Raw genomic sequence first — 12257 nt, 5'->3', positions numbered from 1 at the left:
AATATTAATGAAATGCAGACGAGCAACATGCTAAGCTAATTGAATGGAATTGCAATGTTTGAATTAGAAGTTAAAAAAATCACAACACCAGGTTATAGTCCAAACAGGTTTAATTGGAAGCACTAGCTTTTGGAGCACCGCTCACAACCACCTAAAGGAGCGGCGCTCCGAAAGCTAGTGCTTCCAATTAAACCTGTTTGGACTATAACCTGGCGTTGTGATTTTTAACTTTGTACACCCCAGTCCAACACCGGCATCTCCAAATCTGAATTAGAAATCTTGGTGAAATGTATTTATAGCTCTGGAACGAATCATGATCACTTGAATTGAAATTGTGTGCATGGATATGGGGAAACGGCAGGAGATTGACACTAAGTAATTGAACCAGGGCAAGAATGATGGCCAAGTGGCCTCCTTTACAGAAACAATTCTGTGACTGAGACTTAAATTCGTATGTTCTATTTTGCACATAAAACTACCAGTCCTGAGATCCAGGCACCTTTATGAACTTAACAACTAATTTCAAGAAAATACAATTATTAACTTGGCATAATCTCTTGTAATTCAACGAATTGTAGACAGGAATTTATTGTGCTATATAACACTTGAATTGTGAAAACCATCAAAGGTACACTGATAAAGCACCTAGAGCCACATCACAACAGAACGAAGTTGTTGCAATTAAAGTCTGCTACTGGCAATGGGAATAATGGAGGCAATTTGAACTGATGAACTATTAAAAATACATGTTAAAACATATATAATCTAGTTTAAGATCAGATTATTTTTATAACTTGATGCTATAAGTATTCTAGATAAACCCAGCAATAACACCATAATTACAGATAAATCAGCAGGTCCACTGGCTAAGAGTAACCAAGGAAGTCAGATTCTGTTTTTATTGCAGGATGTATATCACGTTTTGAGATTGTATTCCACAAATCTATTCATATTTACATAAGAACTGCAAACACACCTCCTCTCTACCCAGCAACACATTACAATCAACACCTACAGTGTGTAGGAAACCCTTGTACATTAAATAAAAATATCGAACAAGATACTTGGGTAAATTTCAAAACAGAATAACTTACGAAACATGTATAAAATTTAATAGAAAAATTTAATCAGAAATGTTTTACATAGCTGGCATCTATGAAATCATACAGCAGTAGATGCAGCTCTGTAAAATTCACATGCATTTGCACATTGCACCCCAGGATAAAAAAAGTACTTTCACAGTACCTGCGCTTCCGGAGGATATAAACCCAGAAAATTCCAGCTAGAAAGAAGAAGAAAGCCATAGAAATATAGAGTTTGGGGAGTGGGATCTCTCCTGCAGATAAATAACTGCCAGGATTCTGTTCCACAATTGTAATCTGAAAGAAAATTACACTGATCAGAAGTTAGAGAGCAAAATCATTTTCGTTTGCTTCTTCAAACAAAATTATTTAAGACATAGTGTTGAAACTCCTCAACAGTCTAAATTTCCAATGCCTAAGCTGGCCTTTCTGGTGAAAAAATTATTGCAGCAATAAATTTTCCATTGAAGAGTTGGTGAACTGAAGTCCTTCAATGAAACAAGCCCAAAAGAGATGCACTGCTTCCTTTGTAAATTTCCAGGCCTTTTTTTAAATGGTCAGTTAGCAACATTCCACTGACTGTCTTTTAAACTACATGCCTATCTTTCTTGTAAGCCACAATGGGAACCTGCTCTCTTGCTTGCAGCTTTGTACCGTAAGAGAGGCGAGTAGAGAGGCTTAGTACAAGATGCAGTTCCAGCATAGTCAGAACCCTTGTCATCACAAACTGAAGAAACACTACTAGAGTCCTGTTTTCATCAAATGACACACTCTCGTTCCTATTTCTTCCATTCAGATCAATGGACTGTCATTGAGCTCCCATCCAATCCTCCCAAAACTGCTCTGCTCATTGTATCCCCTGGCTCCTTTGACACTAGTAATTATATTGATCTGTGATTCCTGCTATTTAATACACTGAAGGAACAATTATCAGAATCAGAGTACAGACAGACAGTCAGAACAGTTCATAAAATCTGTTAGGATCAAGAAGTTGGGTCTGCAGGAGTGTTTTGACACACTGGTTGATTTAGTAATTTGCAATATTTCAGCAGCCTACATACCTGTTGGGAATTGCTCTAAATAGACCAGTGCAAATAAGTCCAGGGCAATTAGCCCAAGTTTCTGACTAATAGGTCACGTCATAAATCACCATGAATTCACTGAAAATCCTTTCCAGCAAAGTGCAACTTCGGATTTGAGTGCAAATGGGCATTTGCCACAAGATTTGCATTCCATTTTCTCAATGACCTCACCCACCCTTTGTGAAACTGTCTGTCTTGGTCACTTAGTTAATCACTATCAACTTAAGTGTAAAATGTCTGCAGACACCTTTAAAACCATTAGCCATTCTGCTTTTAGCTCCTTCCACCTTGTTCTTTACTACTGTTATATCCATGATAAACTGTTCTGTTTAAAAGAGAGATAGATGAATTTCTAACTATCAAGATAACTGCAGAAGGGGATTTCAGGTGTGATAGCTTTAATTATTGATGTGACGCTGTGGTCTTAGAGGTCAAATAGGTCTGTTGCAACACAGGTGAGCCTAACATCTACATAATGCACATTATCTTGTTGAGAGGTGGATCAATTCCCAACCAAGGAATGTGAGGGCTTACTGTTGTTAGGTTATTCAACCTTCAATTGTTTTGAGGTGTTGTAACTTTGCAGCACTACTCATTTTAAAATTTTGGTTCATTTTGTGGGCGACACGGTGGCACTGCTGCCTCACAGCGCCAGAGACCTGAGTTAATTTCCCACTTCAGGCAACTGGCTGTGTGGAGTTTGCACATTCTTCCTGCGTCTGTGTGGGTTTCCTCCGGATGCTCCAGTTTCCTCCCACAATTCAAAGATGTGGGGGTTAGGTGAATTGGCCATGCTAAACTGCCCGTAGTTTTAGGTGAAGGGGTAATTGTAGGGGTATGAATGGGTTGCGCTTTGGCGGGTCAGTGTGGACTTGTTGGGCTGAAGGCCTGTTTCCACACTGTAAGTAATTTAAAAAAGATTATATTGCACTTATGACAAAACATAACATCTGATTTGTGATGAATGCTTACTGTATGCAATATTGTTAATTAGGTTTTCTTCAAAGCTTGTTACTTGGATTTTGTGTTGCATATTTTTATTTTTAAGTGTTTCACATAACTGAAATTTTTGATATTGCAGAAGTCTAAAGAAGACAAATTTCCCTCTAAGCTGTGTGGCCATGCAGTCCCTGGAAGGTTCCATGCATGCTGACCCACTGGGTTCCACTTGCTGAAATTGCTGCCACATATGACCTTGGAAGTACTCACAGCAGAAAAAGATAATACAGGGGACATTAGTAAAGGAAACCAGCACAAAGTTAACTGATGGTTGCAACAAGTGTGAATGATAGAGAAGGAAAGCACATTGCAATTCAAAAAAGCCGTTACGTACAAATAATGCTGCCTCAGGCAAAAGACTAGTGGCCTCCATTGCTCTGAATTCTCAGCAGAAGAGTGATTGTAAGTTTAAATGTCTTAAGTAGAAATAATGTGAACCTTAAAAACATAAATGCTAGAAATCTAACATAAAAGATAAAATACTGTAAAATCACAAGATAGTCAGCATTTAAAAGCTAAAATCAGGTTATCGTTTTTAGCAGGTTCCAACAGTTTAGACCATGTCAGCTCATCACATTTTTACTTGGGAATATAAACTGTGGGAATGGACATTTAGACACTATTGAGCTGCAGAGAATCAACAGGTTTCTTTTGCAACACAAAAAAAATTGAACTGATGTTCATTTGTTCATGCATAGGAAAATATATAGAAAAGAGCAGCAGCAGTAGGACTTTTGGGCCTTCATGTCTGCTCTGCAAGTCAATATAATAATGATCATCCAATTCAGAATCCCATTCCTGTTTTCTCCTCATGGCTTTTGAACTTTTTAGCCCTAAGAACTACATCTAGTGCCTTCTTAAAAACATTTAATGTTTTAGCTTCAACTGCATTCTGTGGCAAAGAATTCCACAGGCTCATCACTTTATGGGTGAAGAAATTTCTCATCTTAATCCTAAATGGCCTACCCTGTGTCCTTAGGCAATTACCTTGGTTTTGGAACACTTATTTCTGTTTTTACCCTGTCTAGTCTTGCTTGAATTTTATATATTTCTGTGAGATCCCACCACCCCCTTCATTCTTCTTAACTCAAGTGAATATAGTCCTAACTGATTTATTCCCCTTTCATAAATCAGTCCTGCAATCCCAGGAACCAGTCTGGTAAACTTTGCTGTACTCTTTCCATAGCAATTACATACTTTCTCAGATAAGGAGACAAAAACTACACAATACTCCATCTGTGATCTCCCCAAAGTCCTGTACAATTGCAGCGAGACATCCTTGCATTACACGAAGTCATACGACTTTTGTAGAAGCTGGATTTAATATTTTTGAAACATGCTGCTGACAATGTTTTTGACCCAAAGACAATGACCTAGCAACAACTTTGAAGTCAAGTTGCAATTTGTCATAGAATTGAGGGAAGGCAATTGCAATCAGACCTCTGAAAAGCCTGCAATTCAAGATAGCTCTCTCTCTTTCTTTGACAGTGGAAACGACACACATTGAAAGACTCTGACAAGAAGCATTTCTATCTCAAGCAGAAAACTAGGACTACTTGATCAACTACAAAATGGAGGATCACTTGGTCAACAACGTGATATAATTGACAAAAGCCAAAAGAACTGAAGCAAGTCACCTAATCTACCCTTTAGCCACAGAATGTGTTCTTTTTTTAAACTCATGCTTCTCCAGCTATGCTTCTGTAGAACTGTCCATCTTGTCTGTTACACTTATGAATTAACAAGCATATGTTCAAATTTAAAGCTTGTATAGTTTGTTTGCACATTTATTAATAAGCTACTTTTCCACTTTTAAATGGAGAAGTTTCTTGATAATAAATACCTCTTGTTTTCTTGGTCATTAATGAAAACTGCTGTTTCTTTTACCTTAGACAGCGGGCAAAGTCAGGCAAATTAACCATCTGAGTGTCTCAATTGCTCATTTGTAAATTTGTGACCATTAATGAAAAGGTGTGGCTTGATTTCCAGCATACACTTCCAATTAGGGCACAAGAACCAGAAGGTTCTCATTGACCTTCTGTATATTTGCAGAATTTATCTGTTATAGAAATGAACTTAGTTTCAAACTCACATTTAAAGCTTTCACAATACTGAAAAAAATTGGTCTGAGTCAATATTGATGATTTTCATCAATATTTCTAACAGCTCCCTTGCTCCATAGAAAATAATGACAACTTCCTTATACTCACATCCATGTCAAACCGGAAAGACTGCGGAGATGGCTTTTCATCAGTGTAGCAATTATGAAAGTACAGACTGTAAAGTCCCTGCTCCTCTTCACTGTTAATAGTAAGTGAGAACTGCAGAAAAGAAAAACATGTTGTTTAGACAATTTAAAAATTAGAGTAAGTCAGTATATATAATACCTAACTCATGCAGGAACAATTTTGAAATCCTACTTACCATGAATGAATAGGATAGATTTTTTTTCTGCAGTGGAATAGTTTCATCCTAAAAGAGAAGAAGTTACTTTTTGGTACTTTTTGTTTCACAGTAATATTTGATTATCTTTACTCTGCCATGATCAGACTTTCCTGGCACTTTCAGTACTCTGAAAGGAGTTTATATTGCAGCAGTTGCTCTCTAACAGTTCAATGAAATTGCCTGAACCTAGACAGTGAGCATCAATGTTCATATCCATTACTGTGTTGCCGCCTCCTCCTCTGTCCACTTAATCTTTTAAGGCTTTACTCAATCCATAACTTTAAAATCTCAAGTTCTCTGTGCCTGCCTTTAGGATACTTAAAATAACTTAGGTTTGCCACCACTTCCTTGTTTGAGAGATGGTGTGAGTTAGAAGTGTCAGGCAACTATGACTCCTTGACTGTCCTTGACTCAGAATTTGTGTTGCAATTAGACATTGAACTTGGTTAGATATAATAACCCTCTACCAATCATTTACTTAAAAGAAAATGTTTTATATTACATTTCAAAAGGAATAAAAATAATACAGCAAAAAAAAGTACATTCACTAACCTTTGGTTCAACAGCACTTCCAGATTTTGGTTTTGCTGTGAAGGGAAAATTAATATTACCACTTGTATTTTCTGTCAGTAAAAAGAACAGTTTCAGTTTTTGCTTTTTAAAAACAAAAATCTGGATTAAGATTTTTATGCCCAACTTTTCAATAAAAGAGAATTTGGTTTATGTAATATTCAACCCACAGGATATCCATGGCATCATGCAAAATCACAGATGTGTCAATCCAGTGTTCCAGAAGTTAAATATTGAGTTTTTAATTACTAAATCAAATATGTAGCTGAAAATGTTCATCAGCCAAACTTGTTATGAATTTCATCCTTCTCTGTCAGTTTGAGGTTAACAGCAAGAATTACAAGAAACTGGCCAGAGACATTTATTGCTATTCTTCCATCTCTATTCCCATGTTCCACTTTCAATAGTGCACTAAAAACCAAACTGCATTGTACTCAAGCAACTGGGAGCAATCATTGTATGAAAACCTGAACAGAAGTTCCACTCTTTAGTGGGCTTCATTGCTAATTAACTGGGTATACCCTAACAGAATAAGTGAAATATTGTCCTCCATGTCAGAGGTGTGTTAAACCCAAGAACTGAGCAAATTATTCCAATCTGAAACATAGTATGGTTCTCAGCATACAGTCAATGATGCAGATACCCTTAAATGTGCCTATGTATTTTATTTTAAGAATTATGATAAAATCAAAATGTGAAATACAACCAAACTTTAGCTCTGAAAATTACAGGCCTTATTTTTGATAATGACTGCACTGAAATTTCACAATCTATCATGTGTCTAAAGTATGAAGACTCATGAACAGAAAAGAAAAAATATTTGGTCAAACAAATTGCACTCCATCATACAATGACCTTCAATACTATAGTTTCAGAAATCCTAATACAAAACTTGCAGGCACTTGAACCTTTCAATATTCCCCAACTTATATGGAGGAAACAAACAGATGAGCCATGTTAATTCATTTTCAGATGTCCTCAGAGTAATTAACAGAGTGCAGGAGCATATCTTGTGAGTGACAGGCTTGGGTGAGTGATTAAATAGGGTTGACATGATTAATAACAATTTTCTTGCCCGTATTTGCTAACTGTTGCCCATGTTTAACCACTACTGAAACAGCCAAAGTAAACATATACTGAAACTGCTTACCCTTTTGCACTTGCTCAGACTGTTTTATGGTTTCATTCTTTTTTTGGAGTTCTCCTACTTTCTTAGACTCACTCTGTGATTTCACATCTGTCTTGCTGCTTTTATCCTTGACTGGTTGGGTTCCTGCAGTTCCAACATTGATTGTTGGCTGATTGTTTCCAGATGTCAGAACTTTAACTCTGGGAATCAATAACAGGTATTAGTGGAATATGAAGGAACAAGCATCAGCTGAAGATTCCAATGGGAATTTGTTTGATGTTTACTCACTGAAGTTTTCCAAAGTCAATAAGGAAAAGTGTTATAGGTATATTATTTGGAGGCTTTTTCTTCAAGAAGCAAAAATCAATATCTTCTTCCTGTTAAAATAAAATCACTGGAGGATAAAAAGCAGCTTTTATAAATGGGTTCTTGAATTTGAATAATCAGTTTTGATAAACTGCAATCCCTGTTCTCTTTGCATTCACATAGACGCTCCATCTGGAGGCCAGGTTTATGCAGGCTGAAATTTTTCATCTACATTTGCACTGAGTCTAACATGAGATTCATGCAGAAGTCAGACATGAATCTGGCTGGGTTGTGTAGCTGATTAGAGTGTGAATAACATCAATTAGATATTAAATGGTGAGGCGAGACTGATTCACAGACCATCACCTGAGAGAGGATGGGTAGGCTTCCAGGTATGACTAGAAATTTTCACAAAGACATCATTAAGAAGGGTCCTTCTGAGTCAAGGGTGAAAATATATTGTCATTTTAAGAGGTAATTCATATTTTTTTTTAAAATGGCAAGAGAAATGATGCATTGATCATGAGACATTTTATTCAAAGGTGGCCCATTCAAAAGGTTGTGGTATATGAATCCAGCCTCTAGCTCCAAACCTTAAACTACTACTTTTGTGGTTAAAGGCAGTTTCTATATTGGTCTGGCCAATCACAGTCAGTCAACACCACACATGGGCTGCTGCAAGTGGTTTCAGTGCCCCTGATTTAAGGAAGGGGAACATCCATTTGAGACTGCTGTTACAGCTAAATATGTAGTGAATCCTAGTCAAGAGTACATCTGTGGACATTGAGATGCCTCCAAAGTTGAGTTACCTGCTCAAATGGATCTCATAGCAAAAAAATACCATTGTGGGCATGACTTGAGATTTGTTGAGAAACTTTCCATGGGAAAAAAAATGAATTGCAAATCTGATGTTAAAAAAAGCCAACTTACCAAATAGGATGAGAAGCCATCATTTTTCGTTTTGTCCAAACTAAGGCCCAGCTGAGATAAACGAATAACACAGAAAAAAAATTAATGGGTGATTTTAAAGTAAAAATACTTGCATTTATATAGTGACTTGGGCACTTTAGAACATAGCAAAATGCTTCGCAGACAATGAATTACTTTTGAAATATTGACAATGTCATTCTGTAAATAAATGAAATGCCCATTTAACACACTGCAATATTCTACAAAAAGCCAAACAGAACAATTGATTGATTCTACTTGATATGTTTTAATGTAGCTGAGGGATACATTCTGGCCAGGACACTCAAAGAGCTCCTGAAATTCTTTTCTCAACAGGACCGCGATCTTTCTTTTAATATTAAATATTCATCTTAGGCTTGAATATCTCAAAGTTTTAAAGGATATCCAACATTAATGAAAATCAATTTAAACAATTTGGAATTCAGCAATATTGCAAATACAAATTTATGTCCGTCGTGTTTTTGTCACATCAGAAACACTATATGCATACAAAAATCTTAAATGCAGGTCTTTTCAGTTGGTTTGACAATGGTCAAATAATAATACAGGTTTATTCAAAGCCTAATTAGGTGGTTACTAACTCAAGACATTTATTGATAATGTCAAACAGGATATTCTTCATTTGAATCCATGTGATAACTCCAGCAGATATTCAAATTTATCAAGCTGAACTATTCTATTAGTGTCACATTACATTTTTGTGAAATAATTCATTTGGAGTAGCAAGGCCAGAATTTACTGCCCAACCATAATTTGCCCTTGAGATGTGGCAATAAGTCCCTTCTTGAATGGTTACAATTCACATCACATACAACCAGCTATGGTGCTGATTGAGGGAGGCAGAGAGTGTTAATGTCTACCCCGCTGAATGCTTATAAGAAATAGGTTTTATGACAATGTTCTAGCCCTGTAGCTATGGTATATTTTTTTCACTCCTCTGAACACCTTACTAATGATAAAATCATAGGATCTTGGGCTAATACAGCACAAAGGACCATTTAGCCCATTTTGCCTACTTGGTTGAACCATCCCAACAGTATGGCTCTCCTATACTTCAGTTTTCACACAGGCCTCTAATATTTTTCTCCTTAATGTATTTATCTGATTCTTTGGAATGCTACTATTAAATTTGTTTCAATATTGCTTTCTGGGAGTACATCCCACTCACAAGTTGCAAGGTAAAAATTATTTTCCTAACGTTACCTCTAGATCTTTTGCTCCTATTTTAAATCTGTGTTTTCTGCTTCCTCACGCTTCCATTCCCTAGAAGTTGTTTTTCTTTATTTAATCTTATTGAAACTATTATGAATTTGATTAGTTCTATCAAATTTGAACTCCCACAGTCTTGGAGCCATCCTGGTAAATTTGGACTGTTACATAGCTTGTGTTGCATAAATAGAAAATATAACCATTCCAATTAAGAAATTTTAAAACTGAATAAAGTATGGCAAGTGACTTCTGCAAACAATAATGGTATAATTAAAATAAAAATTAATACAAACATATCCCCAAAAGCGTATTTGTTTCTTACTGTCACTGCAATATCTGGCCACTGGTGGCACAGTTACTTTAGCAGGGTCAGAGTGCCCCCTGGTGACACTGCACCAGTTTAAGCAGTCTCACAGCGCTCTCTGGTGACGCTGCATTAGTTTAGCAGTCTCACAGCGCTCTCTGGTGACGCTGCATTAGTTTAGCAGTCTCACAATGCTCTCTGGTGACGCTGCATTAGTTTAGCAGTCTCACAGCGCTCTCTGGTGACGCTGCATTAGTTTAGCAGTCTCACAGTGGTCTTTGGTGACACTATTAGTTTAGTAATCTCACTATTAGTTTAGCACAGTCAGGGCTTACCCTGGTGACATCATGTAAGTTTAGCAGAGTCTGAGTGCTCTCAGTGATATTACATTAGTTTAGCAGAGTCAGGGTGCCCCTGCTGAATGTCACTTTACAATTTCACAGCACTCTCTGATGGAACTATCTTTATTTAACACAATGAAAATTACCGCAGGTGACACCATGTCAGCACAGCGGACTTCCAGCAGTCTCTGGTGACACCGCTGGCTTGACAGTCTCAAAAAGTGAGAGCTGATGGCAATGTCAATTTAGCAGTCTTTCATTGGTTTCTAGTGTTCTAAAATTGTTTAGTCGTCTCAGTGACTTCTAGCAATATTATCAATATAGCAGTGTCTTAGTGCCCACTGGCAGTGACACTAAAAATGAAATGGTGGAGAAAGTTTAGCATGTCTGACAGTATCTGCAGAGAGAAAACCAGAGTCATCGTTTGAAGTCCAGTGACCATTTGCCAGAACTGAAAATAGCTGGGAAAGAGTGATATTTCCACCGATGGACTGGGGAACTGAGTAGAGACATGGAGATGGTGCACAAACGGAAAGAAAATAGATATACAAAGAAATTCTGACGGTATGCCAAGAGAGAGAAAAATGTTGTGTTCTTGCTGAGACAGAGTCTTACTAATTAGCTACATGGCTATGATATCACAGACTTGCACACAAAGACTGGGTTCCATGCTTAATAATACTATTGTATATTACACACACTAATTCCATTATGCAGGGAAAAGGCAAGTCTCTTTACAATGGAACATCACAAGTCATGGTGTCACACAAGTGTCTTAAAGGCACAGGCTTGTTTTATCTAAAATCTATGCCATAATACCATTGGACCCTCTGGGATCTATATCATGGATGATATAATAGCGCATTTCACAGCAAAGCCATTATCTGCCATATGTATTCCAAAGAAAAGACAAACAGAAAAAAAATTTAATTTTTCAGATTCAAGAACAACTGGCAATAATCAATCAAATGAAGATTTCTACTGTTGATGCCTTATTGCAACCCAACAAACAGAGATGCCAGAATTTCACAATCTTCTCTGCGTCAATAGTAGGGCTGGAGTACATACAGAAATCTAACTAGGAGTTGGGGTAGGCCAATTGACCCTTTGAGCCTGCTCCACCATTCAATATGATCATGGTTGATCATCTAGCTCAATAATCTAATCCAACCCTCCCCCAATATTCCTTGATCACTTTAGCCACAAAATATATGTACATCCCTTTTGAAGACACAATCACAATGTTTAACATTGTTGAACTGCACTGTTAATGGAGCAACTATACCATCTCCCTACTTCAAAGCATAGAAGAGACCAGAATCTATTGTAAGGAGACATGCATAGTAATAGTAGTATATTATTCAGAGTAAATCAAACATTACTGCAGGTAAAATAATCGATTCTGAAGTATCATTTTCCTCTTCACAAATATGTATTGTCCAATAAGCATTACAGGGGAACCTTGATTATCTGAAATTCAATTACCCGGAATTCAATTAACTGAACTAAATACTGATCGCCCATGTCCTTCGGATAATCAAGGTTCCTCCATATAACAAGAAAGTGAAAAGTACCTGATGATAGATACTGAACTTACTGCAGAGGTATCAACAGTTTTGAAGTCAACCCCTTTTGATGTCAAACTGGTCATTTCCATGGACATATTTCCATTCTTGAAGAAACCAAATGTGTTTAAATGGATCTTTTGCCTAATATCATCCTGTAAAAAGAAACAAATATTCTGTAATCAACAGCAATATTTGCCAAAATTAGAAGACTAAATTTAGACAACAGGTTCTAGTCCAATCAAGTCTATACTAG

At 36.8% G+C, this 12257-nt stretch overlaps 1 protein-coding gene across 3 annotated transcripts in view; it reads right to left on the bottom strand.

The window, feature by feature from the left end:
- The window catches only part of gpr107 (G protein-coupled receptor 107), a 103915-nt gene that overhangs the window by 78989 nt on the left and 12669 nt on the right, over positions 1 to 12257 (bottom strand). For all 3 annotated transcript variants that reach the window (XM_060841500.1, XM_060841501.1, XM_060841502.1), the window contains exons 2-9: positions 12034 to 12156; positions 8544 to 8594; positions 7596 to 7684; positions 7329 to 7507; positions 6161 to 6195; positions 5588 to 5635; positions 5374 to 5484; positions 1246 to 1379 (exon numbers count right to left, since the gene is read on the bottom strand). In XM_060841500.1, the coding sequence (XP_060697483.1) occupies positions 1246 to 1379; positions 5374 to 5484; positions 5588 to 5635; positions 6161 to 6195; positions 7329 to 7507; positions 7596 to 7684; positions 8544 to 8594; positions 12034 to 12156 (770 nt within the window). The remainder of the gene's footprint in view (positions 1 to 1245; positions 1380 to 5373; positions 5485 to 5587; positions 5636 to 6160; positions 6196 to 7328; positions 7508 to 7595; positions 7685 to 8543; positions 8595 to 12033; positions 12157 to 12257) is intronic.

Source organism: Hemiscyllium ocellatum, chromosome 21, assembly GCF_020745735.1.
Source record: "Hemiscyllium ocellatum isolate sHemOce1 chromosome 21, sHemOce1.pat.X.cur, whole genome shotgun sequence".
Lineage (NCBI taxonomy): Eukaryota > Metazoa > Chordata > Chondrichthyes > Orectolobiformes > Hemiscylliidae > Hemiscyllium > Hemiscyllium ocellatum.
This window is presented reverse-complemented; position numbering and strand designations above follow the sequence as displayed.